General features: G+C 40.1%; 1 protein-coding gene across 1 annotated transcript in view; it reads left to right on the top strand.

Annotated features, from left to right (window-relative positions):
• Positions 1 to 21937, top strand: part of gpc4 (glypican 4) — a 30091-nt gene continuing 8154 nt past the window's right edge. The window contains exons 1-2 of the mRNA XM_060884845.1: positions 1 to 771; positions 18568 to 18726. Coding sequence (XP_060740828.1) covers positions 615 to 771; positions 18568 to 18726 — 316 coding nt within the window. The 5' untranslated portion in view covers positions 1 to 614. The remainder of the gene's footprint in view (positions 772 to 18567; positions 18727 to 21937) is intronic.

Here is a 21937-nt window from a genome sequence, read left to right as displayed (position 1 = left end):
CGCGTGTTGCGCGTGCACGCCGCTTTGTCTGGAACTTCGTTCACGTGAGCGCGCGAAGACGTCGTACCGCGCGCGCGCAGCCAACGCTCGAGCACACGACGAGTGACTCCAGCCTTAAAGCGTCCCGTCCTGAATACTACACGGAGCTCGGAAGAAGAAGAAGAAGAAAAAAAAAAAAAAACTTCACAAAAACTTTTAATTCTGTTCACGATTATTCTCTTCAGACGGAATCGAAATCTCAGCGGACACCTTCCAGCGGACGCGTTTTCGAGGCCGTTTTAACGCGAGTCGTGTGTTTTTACCGTGTGTTCGCGGCGGCTCTCAGGCGACTCGCTTTTTCACGCGAAAGTTCGGACTGCGAGCACAAACCGACTCTTTTACAAGCAGATACTTTTATCTTTTCCTCCAGTCGTTTTTTTAATCTCGTACCAACTTTTAAAGCAGAAACTACAACTCCGTCGAGCCGCTAAAACTTTGTGTGCCTTCGCCGTGAGACCGCGCATCTCCATGTGGAAATCCGACGCGGCTCCAGAAGTCACATTGTAACCGAGGAGAACTTTGTATTTTGTGCTCGGCTGCGTTTTCCTAAACCTTTTTGTCAGTTGGACACAACGATGAAGGCGATTGTTGCGCTTGCAGTTTGTTTATCCGCACTGATTTTGGTCTCCGCCAGTCCGAGTGAACAGAAGTCAAAGAACTGCAATGAAGTCCGAACCGCTTACAGCTCCAAAGGCTTCAACAGTAACGACGTCCCCAACAAAGGAGTATACGGTAAGAGCCTCTCTCGGCCTTTTCTCACCTTTACGACCCTTTCCACAGCTGTGTCTGTCTCGTCTGCAGTGAACAACTGATATACAGCTCCTTATTACTCGGTTCATACCGCGGACTTGGAGTGGAAAAAGTTTGCTGAAGCACAAAAGAGACTTCTAGTTTATATTCGCGATACCATTTAAAAGCAGCACTAAGACCGTTTAATATAGAGTTAGGTGTTAATACACGCTTTATCTTTTAACCAGGGAGGTTAAACGTCTTGCTATGATTTTACGTAGAGAAAACCGGCGCCTCTTGTTTCTTTTGTATGAGGAAGCAAATCAGGGCAGCACTGAGGTGTGTGGAGGATAAAACCTGTTTTAATATTATTTTTTTCCCCAGTGTAAACCCTTAACCACGCACACATGGGTCTGCAATGCGCGTAGAATCGAAAAGGAGTTAAATTCTCCGATTCTTAACCCAAATCTTATCGTAGTAGCCCATAATGGACATGTAAATGTAGTGATTTTTATCTAGGTGGGGGTGGATGATGGGGGGTGAATACTCTAAGTTTGTCTGTGTGTTCGGGATCAGTGAAGCTGGCTCCAGGATACACTCTGTTTATAACTTCCCCCTGGAGTAAAGGAAACCCGTGGTTTTAATATTTACATGCATTTATTTTGGACTGTTTATAATCAAAAGTAATATTGAAACGAATAGAATATGTTTCGATGATGCATCAATGTTTCCTAGCTTTACTTGCCTAGGGGCTCAGCTGCGGCTCTCAAGACAGTCCTGTGATCTGGACTATATGTTAAGAAACACACTGAACCCAGTCCCCCCACTCTGTTTTTTACACACACACACACACACACACACACACACACACACACACACACACACACACACGGGTTTGTCTTGTATTTGACCTCCTTCATCTGAAGTGAGAATCATACCACTAGGAGAATAAGGTTTCCTATACCACTGTATTGGTTGGCATGTACATTTACATTTATGCAATTTGTCTTACTCTTATCTCAATTGTACAACTGTGCAGTTGAGAGTTTAGAAAAACTTGACTGGACCAGGAGAGTCTTCTTTCTATCCCCTAACATTTAAATCAATGCTAGTTGAATTACCTGTTAGTGATATTGTAAAAACCAGGTTTTTATTTTACACAAGTAATCATTTTTACTATCTGCTAGTTTTAAATACATGCTATATAAATTCCAAGGCAGGAAAACCCCCAGATATGGAGTGAATGTGCCATGTTTGTTTTTCAGTTTTTATTTGTATTTCATTGTTTGTTTGTAAAATCAGCCAATTTCCAGAGAAATTCAGACACAATCTCTCTCCCCTTCACCACCCGTACAGATTAATGTATGATTTGTGATGAATTAATAACTTTTGCAGTTCCTGAAGCCCTTATTTGTGTGGAATCCTGCTACCTGATGATGCACAATAGTGTAATATAAATATGATGGGAGTATGTGCTATGATATTCATCTCATTCAAATTTAATCATAACTGTAATTTTTCTTTTGTGGGTTGTGTTTGTGTTTAGAAAGATCACATCAGTTATTTTTTTTACTGACATTAAAATTACCTGCTGGCATAAACCCACATAATGTAATATTGTAATTATTTATTATACGAATCCTGTCCAGTTGACACACAGATTGCACATACTTGTTATAACACAATTGTTTTTTTCCCCTTCAACTTTAACTTATCTGTTGTCAATCGCTTAGCTGTTATCACGGAACGTTTGGAGGTAGAATCATATGTTTTAGTAGCTCTAAGTAGTGTCACATGTGAGGTGGAACAGCTGTCTCAAATCCTGGAGGCCATTTACTTGTGATTTGCCTTGTATTTTACACTGGGCCAACAGCCCAGAGTTTCCCCTGGTGTATCACTGTACTGTTAAATGTGTCTGATTGTACCCCATTCACCTGCATTGATAATCTCTTATTGTAGTCCAACTCCAGTTTTGTAATGAGGGTTAGTGTGAATGTTTTCTAATGCCTTGTCTGGGTTCCATGCACGTGTGTATCTCCCAGTAGACCCTGTTATGTCCTGGACTCATTTCTTTGTCAATAGAAGAGTCTGAGATAATTGATCCAGCGCAAGTAACAAGGTCTACTGTCACTGAAGGGTGGAGGCTTCTTAGAGAGCAGAAAGAGAACACACAAAGCTCTGCTTTTGTATAACAATGTCTCCAGTTGCAATGGTGAAAATGGTCCACAGGAGAACTTAATTGAACCGTCAGTGTTCCCTTCTGGTTTTGGCTTTCAGCAGTGGCCCTTTTCACCTGGTAGTCAAAACATCTATTCTCTATATTTCCATGGTCCTGAATCCACATTTTATCCACAGCTAGACCCAGTACATCCAACACAGCATCGGTGGCCAAAATTATATCCTTTCCAAGCCAACTTTTCTGTGATTAATCAGCAAGGGTATTATTATTTTTGCCCTCTGCATTTTTTTCAGCTGGTATGTTCCAGCCAATCCGGCCAAATAAAATGTTTCATTTTTTTTGTGCAGATTTTTTTGTCCTGTTGGTATTGTTCATCACACAATTCAATAATGGAGGTATTGTGAACATGGTGTTATTAAATTCTGTCATTTCATCTTCACCCAGATAGAACCAAAACAAGAAGAGCACAGTTTAAAACGTCTAATATGACTAGTGATCTTCCAGCCACAAGCATCTTTTGTTTTTGGCTTGCGGTTAAAAAATTATAGTATTTGCCCAACAAATTTCACTACTTTCGATTAAGACCTAGTGCTTGTGGTGTTTTGCACATGATCCAGGGCTAAAAAATTATTGAGTGTCCCCCCCCCCCTCTTTTTTTAAATATATACATCTGTAATATTATTCCTTTAGTCCTCCTTTGACAAAATTAGGATTTTACACATTCATACCGAAACCAACTGTAGTCGGTCTCTTATACTGTTGTTGGGGGTTGTGTTAACTTTAGATAAGTAGGTTTGTGGTTTGAGGTGGCCGTTGACCAGAGGAACAGTCTGCCTGTCTGTAAACGCAGTGAAATTCATTTTCCACAGACTAATGGAAAAATTGTTGCACTTCACTATACAGTCCGGGGCTTAAAATGTTTATTCACCAACCAGTTGCTCTCCTCAGATCCTTTCTGCTTGAAATATACTAAGGATTATGATATCTTGGGGGACTTCATAGCTACTTTAGCCCTGAAATGCACAGTTCCCCACTAAGGTCTGATGCTTTCACACCCTCCCATTTCTAACCAAAGCAGAGAGGGTCTTGGCCTTTTAAAGAAAATCCCCACTGTTTGTGATGGTTGATGATTGGCCTAGATGTTGTAAAACGTGTGTGTTAAGTTCCTGCTGCGCAGTGGCTCTTCAAAAGGAGAGTGGTTAGCACTGACCAGATTGGTATCTCTTTGTGTCAACAGTTTCTTATTGGGAGACATTGGAACACTTTTTCCTGTGCTAGAGCAGCCTGTTTTGCTTCATATTGGCAGCAGGGTCTTATGTCATGGCTCAGGTATGGACAGTGATGAAGATGAAAGGCTCTACCATCTGTATGCTCGAAGGATCATTCTTGTTCTAATTACCACAGCTCTACCACTTCCTGATGTAGTATACACCTCTGCTTTTGAAACCAATACCTTAAAATAGTTGTTGACATTTTCTATTGGAAACTTCTATTGGCTTATGCCGTTCACCGTCTATTTCCTTCTTGCTGTCTGGATAATAATTGAGTAATTGCTAGATCACTTCTAAGATAAGACTTGAGTCTAGTAACAGTTCTGACATGCCCAAAATATGAAAAAACATATCCACCTCTTTGCTTTACACCGTCAAATTAATGTAGAAAGAAGTTGAACTAATACATCCTGATCAGTGGCATCTACATTTTAATCTGTGTATTGGATTCCATAGTAGTTATTTCTGTAACCCCAAATAAAAAAAAGTCTCTTTTTTGCATTTAATGCTGTTACCTCTGAGTTCCTCTCATAAGTGCTGTGGACTGGTAATATATATTAGGTTTAGTAAAATCAACAATATTTCTACTATAATACTTTTTCAACATTTAAATTAGTTGTGCTGATAAATGGGCTTCATTCATTAGCACACAAGTGTTTTACTTATTGAACCGTGATTTTAGAAATTGTCTTGTCTAAACCAATCAAGATCATTTTGCCTGGTTTCACCGATCATAATACTTTTTTTTGCTATGAGAACATATTTAATAATGCAGAGCATATTTAAGTAAATCCAGCTGCATTCTGTCAGTTTTCTCTTGGTACATGTAAAATATGCAGCGGCAGTTAAACAGCAGGACCCATGTGAACGCAGCTTTGTGTTCTTTCTAGTGTTGGGTAAGAGCAAATACATCAGGAATTATATTTCTTTTTGTCAGTGACTAAGGATTAACGCTTTTGTCAGGTAATGGGTAGAATAGAATATCAACAGTATCAATGAAGGAAATTGATCCTGGCTCAACAGAAACGTTCCTCCCTGTTGTCAGCAAGATAACAAGCTAAAAGAACTTGTGCAAAAAACTTGCTCTCCTTTCTACTAACCTCACTGTCTTCAAAAGCACAAATTCTAAAACAGAAGCACTGCTCAAAGATGTGTGTGTATGCGCGTGTCTTTTAATGTGTTGAAGTGTGTGGAAAACTCATTCTGCTCCACTGAAATGTTTGACTTTGCACCTGTCTGTTTTCTGCTTAGCAGAGAATAATTTCAAGCACATCACTGTAGCTGGCAGCATATCATTGTGTGTGGAAATTCCATCAGAATCCATCATGGAGCATAATGTAGTCTTCTGCTGATGTGGTGAGCCCATCCTCTGAAGGATTCAACACGTTTTTTTTTCTTTTCCTAAAATGCTTTTCTGATCACCACTGTTGTAAAGAGTGCTTATTTGTGTTACTCTTTCTGTCAGCTTGAACCAGCCTGGCCACTCTCCTCTCACCGCTCTCTCAACAAGGCACTTCCTGCCACAAATCTGCCACTCTGGATTTTTTTTTTTTTTTTTTTTTTTTGCCCAATTCTGTGAAACTGTGTGAAAATCTTAGATCATCAGTTTCTAAAATTCTCTGATGTACTCAACTATCAGTGTAGCTGAGATCACATTATTTAGATTAACTAATGCTGTAGTTCCAGAATTGTATGAATTGTGCTGCTGCCACATGATTGGCTGTGGGGATAATTAGTATTCCTGATAAAGTGGACAATGAGCACAATAAACATGTTCTGAAATTTGGAATCATGCATGTTTAGAATAATATATTTTTGTCTATTTTTTTGTCTTTATTTTGCCATTTTAGTACAGTTGTACGTTTAGACTAACTTCAATCTGTGATGGTGAAAATTCACTTCAATCAAAATGTATATAGGTCTGTACTTTAGGGCATTGGCAGGCTTTTTGAGGTACTGTTATTGAGCTGGAGGAAGATATCAGTAAGGGTAATTAAAGCCTCTGGCCATGGGTGAGGCTGAAATGACCTTGCTGCAACCTGTTCCTGTGTCATGGCCAAGCCTTGTGGCTGGCGGACTATTTGGCTATCAGAAAGAAGATATGAAACACATTGACTCGCATTACATAAAGTGTGAGTGGGCGTGAAAGCACATATGAGTCTTGAAATGGTCGGCTTTACATTTCTGATAGTTGGTTTACGTGATTCGCATTAGATTAGTCCGTGCACATGAGATGAAGGAATTAATGTTATGGTGCCTGGTTACAGTGCTACATGGGAACACATGGCTTAGATAATGGGCAAATCATGTTACTTCATGATGTGTGGAACAACCGGAAGCTATAAATCAGTTTCTAATTCAGCTGGCCATGCATGTAGACTTTTTGGGAGCCAACAATTTCTTTAATATTTTGACTAAACCTGTGGTCTCTGAATGCTGAATGTAAAATTATGAGTCTTGTATCCTGTTTTGCCTTATTATTTCTCTAAAGACAACCAGATTTTGTTGCCCAACTTTAACTGTAACATTAATTTTGTGCTGGTTTCTCCACATGGTTACCCGGCACTCTCCCTGCACAGCCTCCAGTGAATGACGGCACAGCAGGGGGTAAATGCTGTGTGCAGGAACAATTGGGTAACCCCCACCCCCTACCCCAAAATACATTCCACATGAGACCACCAAGACCCACACACTGGGAGCTCAGAGCAGCAACAAAGCCTGCACCAACAGAGGATTGATGGGCTGCACCAATAAGTTTAACTTACAGGGGGATTTTGTCTGATGGAAGAGAAGCCTAGTCTGAGGATGAGAACAGAACTCAGGATGGAGTTGGCACTCTGTGTGATTCAAGCATGTTTGAGTGTTACACTTTTGGGGAATAGCTGGATGTCTCTGGAGCCTTGTCCTGGCCCTTATGTTTTTGTTTTTACCGATATACACATACTTTTTCTGTATGGTTGAGACATATGCTCACTGACCTTTCCGTACCCCTACACTCAAACAGCTTTGAAGCTTGTGTCTCTGGTGACATTGTTTAAGTCTCTGTTCTTCTCTGAGTGAACCAGGCTGTGCGGTACAGTGCAGACTCACTTCTGATTGATGCTTTGTGAAATCTGCCTCCAAACTTGTGCCTTTTCCTCACCACAAGGCAGATAGAGGCTGTCACCGAAGCTCCTTGTTAACACTTCCAATTTGCATGTGGAGTTCCCTGGGGCCCATTCACTTGGCTCACGCATCCTGCCTTGTCTTAAAGAGCAGGCTTTGTAGGAAGTGTTGATGCAGGCATTCCTTTTTATCTAGCCTTAACATCTAGAAGCTTTTCTTTCCTTTGTCCTCATTCTGTTGGGCCATTTTATCTGTTCTGGCTTGCTCCAAGGCCTCAGCCAAGGTCTGGTCTCTCCTCTTTTATTACCCTTCATTATTTTTCTTTCTGCTCTCTTCGCTCTTTCAGTTGAATTTAATACCAAAACTTGTTTTGTATGTTTGCCTTGACAGACATTGTTGTTACGAGGTCATGTTTAATCATGCTCTTTGGATCTGTTGCAGAGGCAAACTGCTCAGCAGCGAAAACGTGCAGATTTTGAATGGAGACGTTGCGGTGTTGTATTATATCTGTGCATGTAATAGTGTCCACCATCTCCCGCAGTCTCGAACTTGATGTTTTTGATGGTACTCTTCCCTTACCAGGCATAACGTTGAAACTCCCTTGTTGGCCTTCATTGAAAACGAAGCCCTGAGAGAGTTGCCGTCCACTACTAACGATCTTAATGGGAATAATAGTATTGACGGTGCCAATAACTATGGTGTTTTTATGGTCCTCGAGAAACATTTTTTGGCTGTGGAGACAGAGGAAGGACATTGGCCAGGGATTTGCTTTGGGTTTTGGGCAGATTCCCCAGCTTTGCTAACATAGAGAAGCTCTGTAAATCCCTCTTAATAATTCCCATAAGCTTCACCGGGATGAGCCAAAGACCAGATCTCTGCTCGAACTGGTAATTCACCCTCACTTCCCCAAGCCCACTTTTACAGACCTTCTTAACATGTCATAAAGTCTTCTGAAGAAGATTAAAAGACAGTGGTGATTTGATGTGTAGTAAAAGAGCAGGGGAGTAAAATGACCTCTGGTTCTTAAGCTTAAGACAATGTTTCCTACAGATGACCACACAATGAAATGGAAAAAACTAAACAAACAAAAAAAAAACAAACGAATAGAAAATGCTTTTAATTTGGGTTTTTAATTGAAGCACTTAACTTATAATGGCCATTTAAAACCAAAATGGCCATATAAACACTCTTACTATCCTTTGATGAAACTTTTTTAAACTGAAATACCCAAAATCATTAAGTCTGAATGTGTACAATTTTAGGCAATAAGTCAAAGAAGGTATGTATCATATTGGTTATTTTTGTGTCCCAATTTCTTTCCTTTGCTTCATGTCTGCGTTCTGTTCAGCTAAAAGAAATTCTGTGATACTTCATGCTTGATTTGTTACAGATTCTGTTCTGACGCATTCTCTTTTGTTCTTCCTCTGATATCCAAGCCAATATTTTCTGCCACGATCAGCCAAACACTGACACTGGATATCAAATCAGTACCATGTCTAAATGCATGAAAAGATGGTCAGTGGATTTTTTGAGTTTATTTATCAGCAGTTGTTTCATACAGTCCTCTTTGGACATGTGGTGTGTGTGACGTTACTGTGCAGGTGAATTCTTTTATTTATTTTTTTTAATTTTTAAATAAAGACATCAGACAAATAACTAAATAAAACTTTGATAACCAGGAATTATCAGGCAGAGCGGAGAGAGGTTTGCTGGATCGAAAGCCTTTAAAGGTGCCCACACATGGTTTTCAGCCATCATCCAATTTCACAGCCAGCACAATATATGGAACTAAACCTGCACACGATTGGTGATTCCTTCCTATGGCCTGTGATTCCTGATAGCATCATCAATCAGTTCCTGCCTATAGCCGGAGTATGATCTTTGAAGGAATTTGAGAAAACAAAATGGTGAATATCTCTGAGTAAACAGAGGTGGCCACATTTGATCTGCCAGCTTTTGCATATCTGACTTCTACTCCTAGGCCTCAATGATTTATCGACATAGCTGTCTGTATCACATTGGAGATGGGATAAAGGATGTCCATGACTAAAGTATAATACCTTGGTGTAGGTTTCCATTTTTTTGCACTTGGCTAATAATGCTGCTCTTCCCACCAGCATCACTGCTATCCAGTTTCTTGAGCCCAGCAGCTATATCAGAATCATCATGGCTGTGTTGTCGCATTGTGGACTTGGAAACATGATCACGGGTTTGACCTCATCTTGCCAGTGGGCCCCTCTTGCTCTATTCCTTGTAAATGCGCACACGGTTCTGCGGCTTGTCCTTCGAATTCGGCATCTGGCACATTTCTTTCAATCTTACCTACGCTTTGTCAAAGTTTATATCAGTCATCTTTTTCTGCTGGTTTGCTGATAAAGGGAAGATAAATAAAATGGCTTTAGGGTTTGCACAGAGAGATGTATATATTGTAAATTACGTATGTATTTTTCTCCCTTTTGGTACCACAAGTTGCTATTGTGGTGTTTCCATAACACTAAATCACTTTTCAAGGAAGGAGGAAAGGTTGTTTCCAAGCTGAACATCCTAGCTTGTCTCTGTTCATTTGAAGTACCAAAGAACAGGGTATGGAGACAAGGTCTTTTGGGACTAGAGATGAGCCAGGCTTTTGCACAGGCTTTTTCTTTGTTGTAATACAGTGGTGCTGTGACGTGATGTCTGGAGATTTGCTGCCTTTTCCTTCTAATCTTTAGTATTCATTACAATTTATATTTCTCTCTTTTCTGTTACTGGCTCTGTGATTTAAAGTAAAATATAATTGTTGTAAAAGTACAATGAAAGTAAACATTATACAATTAAATGCGTGTTTTGCATGTAATTTCACAAAAAGGCAAACTTTGGTCCAAACACCTATGGGCCATTGCTGCTTTATCGTTAAACAACTTTTCTCTGAACTTGGGCAAATTTAGTGTCTGTTTTTCCAAATGGCTTATATGATCAAGTTTGCTGATTGCTGTAACATCAAGTATTTTTCGAATATTAATAAAAGCCTGTAGATTATAGGTGGTATATTCATTGTAAATGTTTATATATCCCTGGAATTTTTCAAATGGCATTAATCTTCCACCAAATCTACCCTCTACCTTCCTCCAAGTGTACTTTTACCTCTGAGTGTGCTTCTGTGTGTATGCGCATGCTCATATGCATGCATAGACTCTCACACATTTGTTTGTGTGTATGCAAACAGCCATGTGCTGTTGCTCTCCCTGGTAATGGCAAACACCATTGCTGGTTTAGACTCTTCGTGTCTCCTGCCGCTTCAATTGTCTTAGTTTTGAGGCCTTCATTTGGAATTGCTTCCAAATGAACGGTGCTCTGTTCACGTGTCATCAACAGCTTCGCTAGGCTCTACTGTTAGTCCGCCTCAACGTGCTGTACCGTCGAGTTGAAGTTCATCGATCATACACAGCTCTGCTGGTTCACTTGTGACCTGATTGTTCTTCCCTTGTTGGAATGAGGCCTTACATTCCAATGTTCTTGCGTATCCCAAATCCCTAATGCATGACAGAAAGCCCCTGCTTTCTGAAGCTAAATGCTCGTTTGTCAGCTGCATGCAAGTGAATTCATAGAGTTTCTATGACAATGCTGGAAAAAGTGAAACATTTCTCAATGAGCTGACCTGGGAAGTGGTGTAGGCAGGGAGCTTTTGTGTCCAGAGACAAAGCAGGAGACGGCACAGTGGGGAGGGAGATGGAGCCAGACAGAGAACCAGAGGCCAGATCCATGTTGTAGAATCTTCCTGGGGATTCTGGGTGAATGTTCATGGATGACAAACTTTTGGAAAGTTCACCAGTGGGGAGTTTTAATTGGCCAGACACTCTGCCTGGTTTCGTAATCAGAGGCGAGCTAGAAAGCAGAAGACCATTCTGTCTCCTGCAACAAATTATTTTTTTCTTTCATGTAAGTGGCTATTAATGAATTAATGATTTCTCACAGTACCAAATACTTCATCACACCAATCTGCTTTGTATTCCTCATATGCTCTGATCAATATATTCTGGAATTGTTCTGAGTGTTAGAGATGTGGAAGAGCTGTAACCTTCACCATGTTACACCCTGGTTAATGATCACACAGCTGTCTAGACTATTAAGCCTGTGATTAAATGCATGCTGCTTGTAGGCTAACTATTTTTAAAAAAATAAATTTTCTGATGAAATCTGTCTGTGCATATGCATTTTTATTTTTACATTTTTCAACAAAATGCCATTTTGGGGAAAAAAGTCTGGTCGCTTAGTGTTTTGACAGCTGTGTTTGGCAAGAGATGTTAATCCATGATTTATATAAGGAAACGTTTTACACACATGCTTTCCAAGGACTTGTGGCTTGTTGCCTTACTGTACATTTTGTTGCAAATTATAGTAGCTGCAAGTATAATTCCTGAGTCCCAAACCATTTCTAAGTGAATGTTAATGTTCCTTTATATTAATCAAGACTTCAAGGAATTCTTAAAATAAACTTTCCTCCTGGGCCATATTTTACTTGCGTTAACGCTAATACAAACAGATGTATACACCGCTGTCTGTTCAGCGCTCAGACTTACAAGCTAGTCGACAGAACAGTTGAGATCCCCCTCTGCTTATAGTCTTTAGTGATTAAAATGTTTTATATTGATAACTAAAGGATGTAATAGGAAAATGCTGGCTCCAGTTCATGTAATATTACTGAAAAAAAAAGCACTTTCTGACCTCCCTTCCTGTCCATTTTGTCAGAGCCTTCCTGACCAGTGGAAATGTCAACTGCATTGTTTGGCTTTGGACATCCGTCTTGTTAATTTGCTTTCCTCACTACTACAGCACTTGCCCCATGGGGTATGACTGCACCCATAGAAATGCTCACTCATGCACCAGGATTTATAACTGGTGACTCTAAATAGAGCCAAATGGAGAAAATGGGAAGTGGATTCTGGGTATCTGCAATGTCCCCTATGGACCTGTGCTCAGTGGAGAGGTGACAAATGGGGCATATGTAAAGTTGTACTGGGAATGGAGGGTGGGTTTTGGAAACATTGGTAATAATGTTGCTCTTCTAGAATAAGTGTTCTCAGCTCATTATTTTTTCATGGTGTCAGACTTTAGGAATGTGGCCAGTCCTATCGCAGTTGCTTTTAAGGATTGTAAATTCATTTTAGCCAGAACAGCTTGTACTTATTCAATTTCTTGTGTGTATTAGTTGGCCTGAAGATTCCCATTGCTAACCAATTTATCTGTTGAAGTAGAACAAATCTATTTCCATTGTAGAAATTAATGAAAATGCCTTGTTAGTGTTATCCACTGTTTTGTGAATGTATAAACCGGAAAAAACAGGCCTTTTTCAGTCTGGTTGAACTTTTATTGCTAGCAATGAAAGTCATTATTGTTTTGGCAAATGTGTTATAAACTCGTCTTAGTAGTATTTTAGCGATATTGGACGGAAATAAGGGAGAAAAACAATGTCCATACTGATCAGCTCCATATGAGCGCTTGTGCTCCAACACTGGTTTCATGTTACTATCATCCCTTTTCAATACACTTCCACTGAGGTGGAAACTTCACATTGAACACGTTTTGTATGTGGTATAGATCTCTAACTATAGAGCTTGTGGTATTTCTACCTCAAGATTTTAAAGGCAGTGTACAAACTTTTCAAAGACCCTATGAATAACATTTAATTGCACATCAGGAGCATAATAAATATAAAAATAAAGAATATCTATTCTCCACCAAATAATGTATACCTTTTATTTCATGCTATCTTAAGACAAAAGATTTCTACACTGTATGGCCAGAAATGGACCCCTGGACATCCCACCCATATGTAAATCTTTCCCAAAAAGTTACCTGAAAGTAGCAAATATTTTATTGTATTCTGTAGCATTACAGTTTCTTCACTGTTCCAGCATTACACTGCTCCTGACATGGTTTGCCATGGTTGGAGTAAAAAACTGAAGTGACCTGCACAAAGCCCTGACCTCAACCTCACTAAATACTTTTGGGATCATTTGGAATGTTAACTGTGCCCCAGACCTCCTTACCTGACCTCAGGGACTGACTAAACTATAGTGAAAAGAGTGCTGCGCAAAGGAGTAGGTGACAAAATCGGGAATGGGATGTTCAGAAAGCACATATGGGTTTGATAGTCATGTGTCTACACAACTTTGGTCATGTATTATATAATCATGATCTTTGTATGTGGATAACTTTGGCAAGTTTTGGAGAAGGTTGTTTCTGTGAGCAGCCTGTAGTGCATACTGCAGAAGGCAAGTGACTGATGGACACACTCAAAATGGCCTCGGGCCACACAGTAAGGAGGCAAGAGATGCAAGACAGATAGAAATATTGCTCCAGCAGCTGGAACAGAGAGGGAAGTGTGCTGAAGGCAAACAGTGGTGTCTTGTCCTGACACGAAAGCCAGATTAGGGAAGCTGCAACTAGAGCTGCGTAAGATCCATGATTTACAAATCAAATATACAGCCTTTATGTACCTTTAATGTTTCTGCTCATCCCTTTAATCTTGGTGCTTTGGTTAGCAACTACTGTACTAGGAATGTATGTATAGCTTCCCTGCATGCAGTAGGGTGTGTATCATTTTTGCACAGTGTGAGAAAGATGGTCCCTGACAAATGGGAGTTCCCCTCCCATCACTAGTAATTGCAGCTTATGGTAAGTGAAAATGAGCAGTAAGATATGACTTATGATTTGCTCTCGAGTCTGTTTTGTAGTTGTATGTCTTAAAAGTGCAAAAGTAAAAGTATGGATTATCTCAACTCTTTTTTTTGTTTTCCTGCAGATGAAAAAACTTGTTTTACACTTAAAAAATGTTACTCCAGTAGAACCCATGTTCTGATCTGCTTCATAAGTTTCTTATCCACACTGAGCCAGTTTCAACCAAATAGATGCCATGCTTGAATACCACCTGTTTCAATTGAGCTTGGCCTTCAGTCTTCTATCAGGTGTTGGTCTTGCATGGTTGGAATAGAAACCTGCAGCCCATTGCAGACAAGAATGAACACCCCTTAGTTAGACACCAAGAGAAGCCCATTATTCCGTCTTTCTGCTAACAGCACATTGATGTGGCAGCCGTCAAAATTTATAGCGGCTGGCAGCCTGAAATAATCCTCTTGAGAATTTATGACTTCTGACTCAGAGCGCCCAGGGTTGGTAGAAGAATGTGTGTGTTGGTGTGTGCATTCAGGTGGTGGGTCTGCTGGCCAATGCCTGTCCGGGTCAGAGTGCACGGCCCCTCTCAGAGGAGTGGCTGTTAACCTTTAACCCCAGTGGTTAAGCTTGGAAGCTGTTTGCGTGGAGTGACGGGCATTGAAGTCTGTCTGGGTTCTGGAGAAAGGCCGGGGGCACAAACGGTGGGGTGAAGGTTGTAGGGGCATGAGAGCTAATTTAGGTTTCACCCACATTCCTCTTTTGACCAAAATGGATTGTTGCTGGAAAATGAAGGATGTAAACAGGAAGTGACTTTGTCGTTAATTGACAACGACACAGCTCATTAAGATTTATTGTGAGGTCACTTACCACTAAGTACAAGTGGGGGAAATGGAGAAAAATTTAATTCTTGTTATTTATCTCTTACTGAATAACCTGCAATTTCATTAATTGGGTGTTTCTTTGCTTCTGCCTACTACAGTCTACTTCTTGAGAGAACCACAGCTTTTAAAGCTCCAATAAGAGACTTGCACATGGCTTGGGAAGTGTAAGACTAAAAAACAAAAAACCCTCATCAAACATGAGCTAAGATATGCAAATATTAGAATCAAGGATGGAGACTCTTGCCTCTTTTCTTCTCTCGATTCAAAGAGTTCTGAACGAAGACAGAAAAAGCACTCTTAATACTTTATTTTTCATTGCACAGTAAAATTGAAACCATTGCACCAGTTACCTAAAGTTTCCAGGACGCTTGAAAGAGATAAAATATGTATTTGTGATTCCAGACTCCTTAAGTAAATAGTTTGATCTCACTGTGAGCGGTAATGAATTATTTAGCCACTCAGACACACACTGCATTGTAAGTAGGAGCATATACTGCTTTTTAAAGGGGGCTGTAGTAATCCCTTTATGAATGAACAGGAATCAGAAGGGTCGACTGCAACACCCTGTTATTACTTAACAGCCGACAGGTAACTGATGACAATCGCAAAGAAAGCAGCAATTATAAATGAATACTATTTATCTGACCAGTGATCTGCTTAAGTGTAACATTAAAGCAAGCTTTCAGTGCCCAGGTCAAATTCAGATTCTAATCCATTAGAATTGAGGAAGCCAAGCACGAGGGTAGATAGCCATTCAGATGAAGTGTAAGCTCGATGAGGAGAGGGCAAGCCGTAGATTAAAACACAGGAACAATAAGTATAATAATTAGATGGCTAACTTTGACATGGATTCATCCATTGATTTAACCTGATGACAAGTTCCTATGGAGCAAATACTGGTTTAGCCAGTGTACCAGTAACTTTTCTCATTTAAACCAGTATTAACCCGAGTGCTTCTGTTTTCTAGTACCTAGTTCTCTATTCTCACTCCTTACCATTTTTTAACTGTGTCCGTAACAACACATCTCTTTCTCAGTCGAATAGTTAACAGCAATGTTTTTGACTCATTACTCCTTTTGAAGACACTCGCACATGCATTGAGTTTTGATGGACAGCTTGAAGGTAGAACAGTTTACAAGACCCAAGATTCCGTTCTGTTCTGTGTGTTTTACTTGTTTCAGCCAGGTATTCAGCCCACTCCTCACACTTTACCCCATACAAAGAGCTAAGTGTTAGGGAGAAATATGATGGTGGAAAGTAAGTGTGTGTGTGTGTGCCTAGTGGTTAAGGTGTTGGACTACTAATCGGATGGTCGTGAGTTTGAATCCCAGGTACACCGAGGTTCCCCTGCTGGGCCCCTGAGCAAGGCCCTTAACCCTTATTTGCTCATTTGTATAAACTGAAATACAAATGTAAGTCACGCTGGATAAGGGTGTCTGCTAAATGAAAAAAATGTAAATGTGTGTGTGTGTGTGTGTATGATTCAAATCTGAAGAATGATGTCAAGCACAGATGTTTGGAAGTAAGAGTAGCTGATCGAACGTCTTTTACTTTCTCTTGAAAGAGCAACATGAACCAATGAACGTTTGACAAGACTAAAACCAGGCATTCAGTTCCTCCCTAACCCATGCTTAAAACTCCTTTCAGGAAAGGGCTGTAGTTGTTGTGAGCTGTGGACCCATGGCATATTTGCTGGATATTTGCAGTGATGGCTTTTTTTAAGCACTTCTAAATGCTGCATTAGTAACGCTATTTCATTGACTAGACATGATGAGTCTAAAGATCTGTAGGAAAAACTACAAGCTAAAAACAAGAACGTGTTTGCTCAGGAAACATAATTTCTAAAGCTAAAATCAAATCATATTAAAATCTTTTTATATGGTAAAATGTGCCCCCCGGGCCCATCCATTTACCCCTGTTTTCGTGTGTTTTAAGACTAGGGTCACTTAAGCAGAGTTGTAAATGTTGTAAAAGTGCCGGTTTGGCTCTCAGGGGCAGCTTTTTTGCTGTGAATGATTGGACGTGTCTGTCTGTAGAGTGCAGACTGGAGAAGCAACGGTTCCAGCAGGCTGGCAGGGAAAACCAAACAGCATGTCCACTGAAAGGCCCCTTGTGTTGTCCCTAAATTCCAGCAACTGCGTTAAAAAGTTAGAAAAACAAAACATTATTGCAGCTGTGACTACGCATTGACTCCCACTCCCCCGGTACTACCGTGACATGTCTGCATGCTTTTCACACTCTTCAAGCCCACTGTGTCACACAGAGGCTGAGGATCAGGAGAAATATTTGATGCCAAGCCCTGAATGTCTGTGATTTTAGAAATTCGTTATATTTCAGCCTTTGGCCAAACAGAAATACTATTTTAATGTGTAGTGAAGATACAAATGAGTTTGACTGATACCAGATTATGTTAAGGTTTAGCTGCATCATCATTAAAAAAAAATCCTCAGGATAAAGGAACACAAGTGGCATTTTCACTCACTCACTCACTCACTGACATAACATTGTTGAAAGATTGAAACCTTAGCATTTCTCAAAGATCCATTGAACCTGGAGAGAATCTTCCAACTTCCAAGCAGTCCTCTGATTGGAAAATGTGTGTGGGGAAAAAAAAAAAAAAAGAAATCGCATCTCCAATGCTTTGTCGACTTCCACTGTTTTGCTGTGGTTGGTACAGTGATTTGAATGACTTCTCAAATGACAGCTCAGTGGACCGGGTCTGGCTAAACCAGTCCGCTTTCATAATGCCTCTTTCAAGGGTTGAAGGATCAGTAGACATGAAATCGTCTTGTCCCAGGCTATTAGCTTTTATTTATAGCTGTCCTCAGTAGGCGAGTGGATACCAGGGTTTGTTGTTTTCTTGTTCTGATGTGCAACCTTAATGTCTGACATTTTATTAGTATTAATGCACAAAAAAACTTTAACCTAATGAACTAAACAAACTAATCAAACACAGAGTCTTAGTTTTACTGTGCTATGAAAATCAACAGGTCTTCTGGTTACCAGCTAGTTAATGTTAATTGAAAGGGAGCGTAATGAATGTTTTCTTAATATTGTCATGTCATAACTAAATGGTTGTTAGGAACAGCAGAAATAAAAACAAACATGATTTCTTGAATTGCTCTTCTGTTTTTTTGCAGTGCTTTCAGAACAGTCCTCGCCTCACTTTTTGCACGTTTTTTTATTTCGTTTTGTACAAAATGGTGACATCTTGCATGTCAGAAAGCTCTTGCATTTATTTTCCTTAGGATGAAGAAACTCTTTCTCCAGCTGAGAAATTATGTAGTATGTGAACCTTTTCCATGATGTAGTGTACACACCCCTATCTTCCCCAAACAACTAATTGAAAGGGATTTAGTGAGTTGTTCCGCATTTACCATTTGATGATTTTGAAAGTCATATCTTGTGCAGTTGGCTTAGCCTTATGTGGTGCTCCATATCTTGCTGCTTAAGAAAGTAAACCCATCTAATTACTTCTGGATAGATTCCTTGCTGCTATTGTTTGCCAAAAAAAAAGTTATTTTAAACATTAAAGATTATCACCAGCATATCTTTTTTTTTTTTTTTTTTTTTAATGCGTAAAAAAACTTTTAAAACCCCACTTTTATGCATTTTTGCATTTAAGTTTGTTTTTCTTCTCTCAGGCTTATACAAGTAGTGGTTTAAAGAGCATTTGTGTAAGAGCTGTCTCCTGCTTTGTGTGTTGCAGAAGCCGATCTGAAGGTGTGCCCTCAAGGCTTCTCGTGCTGCACTCTGGAGATGGAGGAGAAGCTGAGTCAGCAGAGCAGCTCGGATCTGAAGGCCCCGATCTCTCAGCTGAGCACCAACCTGCAGAGCACCTTCATGCAGAGACACCAGCATTTTGACCGTAAGGCTCATGCTCCATCTGTCATACATATACCTTTCACATTGGTCATGTTGAGCAGGTTCAGTGTGTGTCTGTGTAAGGTTTGACATCCAGCTATGATCCACCAGCACACATCTGTACACCTCCAATACATGTATTACTATTTTGAATCACTTACATTCCTGCAGTTTTGTCAGCCACCTCTGCTTGCTTCTGTTCTGTCCATCATTTCATTTTGACCAAAACTCCCAGCTGGTCCAGCAAATGGTGTTATTTTACACCTCTTATTAAGATGATATTTAAAGTTTATGAAGCATACAGATTTAAAAAGTCTAGACAAGCCCACACACTTTTTATTTATTCTAGGCTAATGACCCAAACAGCATAAATAACGCGCATTAAAAGTGAAACAGGATACAAGTAAATCATACTTGTCAGAGCAATGGCTTATAATCCTATAGGTTATGATTGACAGAATGAAGGCAGCCTAAAGAAATGGAAAAATAAATCCAGCCTGTAATTCCTAATGTATAAGTACATGACCTGTAAAGAGAAAAGGAATTCAAAAGAACCAGTAGATTCATCCACGATCAGTCTAAGTGGCTTAGATGTTTTTAGACATTACGGGAAGGTCCTCAGTGCTGTTATTCTCTAATAACTGTAAGGGTACCAATCATTTAGTACAATCATTTATTCTGTCTTAATGTTTTCTTATTTTCTTGAACGATGCCTTCCATGAACCCCACAGGATTTGAAATAAGCACTGAGCGGTAATTCGAATACAGCCGCACAGAGACCTAGACTGTGTGCTCTCATTCGTCTTTCCACCTGTCCCACAGAACACACGTTCCCTCACAGAAATACAGAAAAGCTTGTCAGACAGACCACACACATGTCCAGAGCCAGGCTTCCTTTCTCCTGTGCATGTGGCTGTAAATATCTAGCAGGGGGAGGGATATCAGGTTTCTGCTTTGCTGAGGGTGATGGGGTGCATGGGAACACGTGACGAGCTCTGCTGACTCACCCAGGAGGGGAACAGCCCCACACATGCGTTTACACCAAGACCGACTTGGTGCCTGTCATCACATTCTTGTCATAAAGTCTTGTAGGCGTGAACTCCGTAATTTACAAAACAGTTTGTGATGAAGTGGTTTGGGATGAAGAAGGCTTCAGTACAATGCCAGTTAAGTTGATTCAGATAGGAAATTATTAGAGCTCTTGGTCTTCAGCAGAATTAGCTGATTTATTTGGGACATGAGTGATAGTTAGCTTAACACTTGTCAGATGCCTACTAGGTGCTAAAGCTTAAATGCCAATGCAAGCAACTGTGGTACTTCCGTTGTGATTGCACATGTTTTGCACCGTGCAACACTACATACATACACACACAACACATCTCAACCTCTGTGATGCTTTTGAACATTCATTCTTGTTTCCCTATTGGTTTTATTTTTCAGCATCCTGTCCAAAATATCTCAGTGGTTTACAGCATTTTAAACGCTGTAGCAGTTATACCATACATGAGGTATGAATTCAAGCTAAGCCAGGATGTGCACTGCCAAAGGGATACATACTGATGTGTTGAGCTGACTTGCTGACTGGTGGCATATACCACTTTATCAATGTGTTTGTGTGGAAGAGAGTGGAGGGTATCATGTGACCTTCACAGTGGGGGAAGAGTTATGGAGTGGCATGCAAACACACTCACAAAAAGACACAGCGTTTTGCCTTTATGATGCTGGATGTTTGTGCTAAGTACTTTTTCTAGCAATGTGTGTCTGTGTTGTACTGTTAGGAGAAAAGCTTTAGGGAGTGATGGTGAGCACGAATGCCTGTATTGCAGCCAGATGTGATTAGGAATGTGAAGTTTCGGAATGCAGTGGCAGCCTTATTCCTCCTCCCCCTTTGCCTCCTCCTAGCTCCCATTCTCTGCCCTTTGTTCCTTTTCTCTCCTTTTCTTTGCCTTTCATTTCCTTGCCAGCTCCAGGTTCTCAGCTCTTTTGAACTATTACCGTGGGAATAAGCTTAAATGTGCTAGTCAGGGAAAACAGCGCATGCACTTTGTTTAACAAGCTAAAAACCCCTATGACTTTAATGTGCTAGGATGCACTCAATACAAATGTGACCACATGAATTTCTTTTACCTTAATTTTAAAACTCTTTTTTTAAAAAAAAAAAAAGAAAAAGAAAAACAAACCTCGAAGTTTGGGTGATGAGGCAATTGAAATAGGCGAGTTTTCTTCCATCAGAGTTCCATGAAGTAAACTGTTGACATTAAGACATCAAACAAGTGAGCAGGCCCACAGGAACTAGCACAGATTGTATACAGTGGACTTGAGATGTAGATGATAATGACACACCCACAATCGAGCAAACAGAACTACAAAGTTGAATATTTACACTGAGCTCTGAAGATAAATGGTCATTAAGATAAAATGACCATAAGCATGCGTGTTTGTGTGTGGGATGTGGTGAGAGTAGTCTTGAGCTTTCAATCACAGCTCAAAATAGCTCTGGTGTGTCTGGTCTGGATAGCTATGGCCAGGTCGGTATTGTCTGCAGGATTAAGCCCCCTACCCCAAACTCTCATGTCCTGCACCACAGCTGCGCGGCAGGGTGCCTGCAATCCCACAAGAAAAGAAAGGAACTCACTGACTAATTGGTACAAATGGGAAGCAATTACTGGTCTGGACAAGAAAGGTCAGGGAACATGGAATACATTGAAGGATGGACGGAAGAAAGTATAGAGCTTTAGTGGCTTTTCTAATTTAATATTGTGTTTTTCTGGACAGTACATAATCATGTATAAATGTTACCTGAGTTTTTCTTTGAAATAGTACAAGTGCACAGACTACTGGAAAAAAGGCCAAAAATGAGGCTGGCCTGTTTTGAGCACCACCCTTTAAAAGTAAAGAATATTGTTCTTGAAGATCAAATTCCAATGCTAAAGATGATGTACCTATTACTCTCCAAATAAGTAGCCTTGCATATAACTACTCGGTAAAGGATAGCTTACTTTAATGGAAATACCAGAAGGGAGGTCTCAAACTTGTTCGCTTATTGGCAGACTACACTGCTCCATGACCACTTAATGATGAAACAAGATGTGTAAAAAATCTCAGACTTTTAAATAAAAAAATCAAACTGAACGATGTTTGAAACTAGTTACACTGGAGTGACTTGAAACCCGACTTTTCTTGGTGTTTCAAAAACCTCTACTGAATAGTGACTT

The sequence above is a fragment of the Tachysurus vachellii genome, chromosome 13, assembly GCF_030014155.1.
Source record: "Tachysurus vachellii isolate PV-2020 chromosome 13, HZAU_Pvac_v1, whole genome shotgun sequence".
Lineage (NCBI taxonomy): Eukaryota > Metazoa > Chordata > Actinopteri > Siluriformes > Bagridae > Tachysurus > Tachysurus vachellii.
Note: the sequence above shows the minus strand (reverse complement) of the source record. Positions and strands in the feature narration are given on the sequence as shown.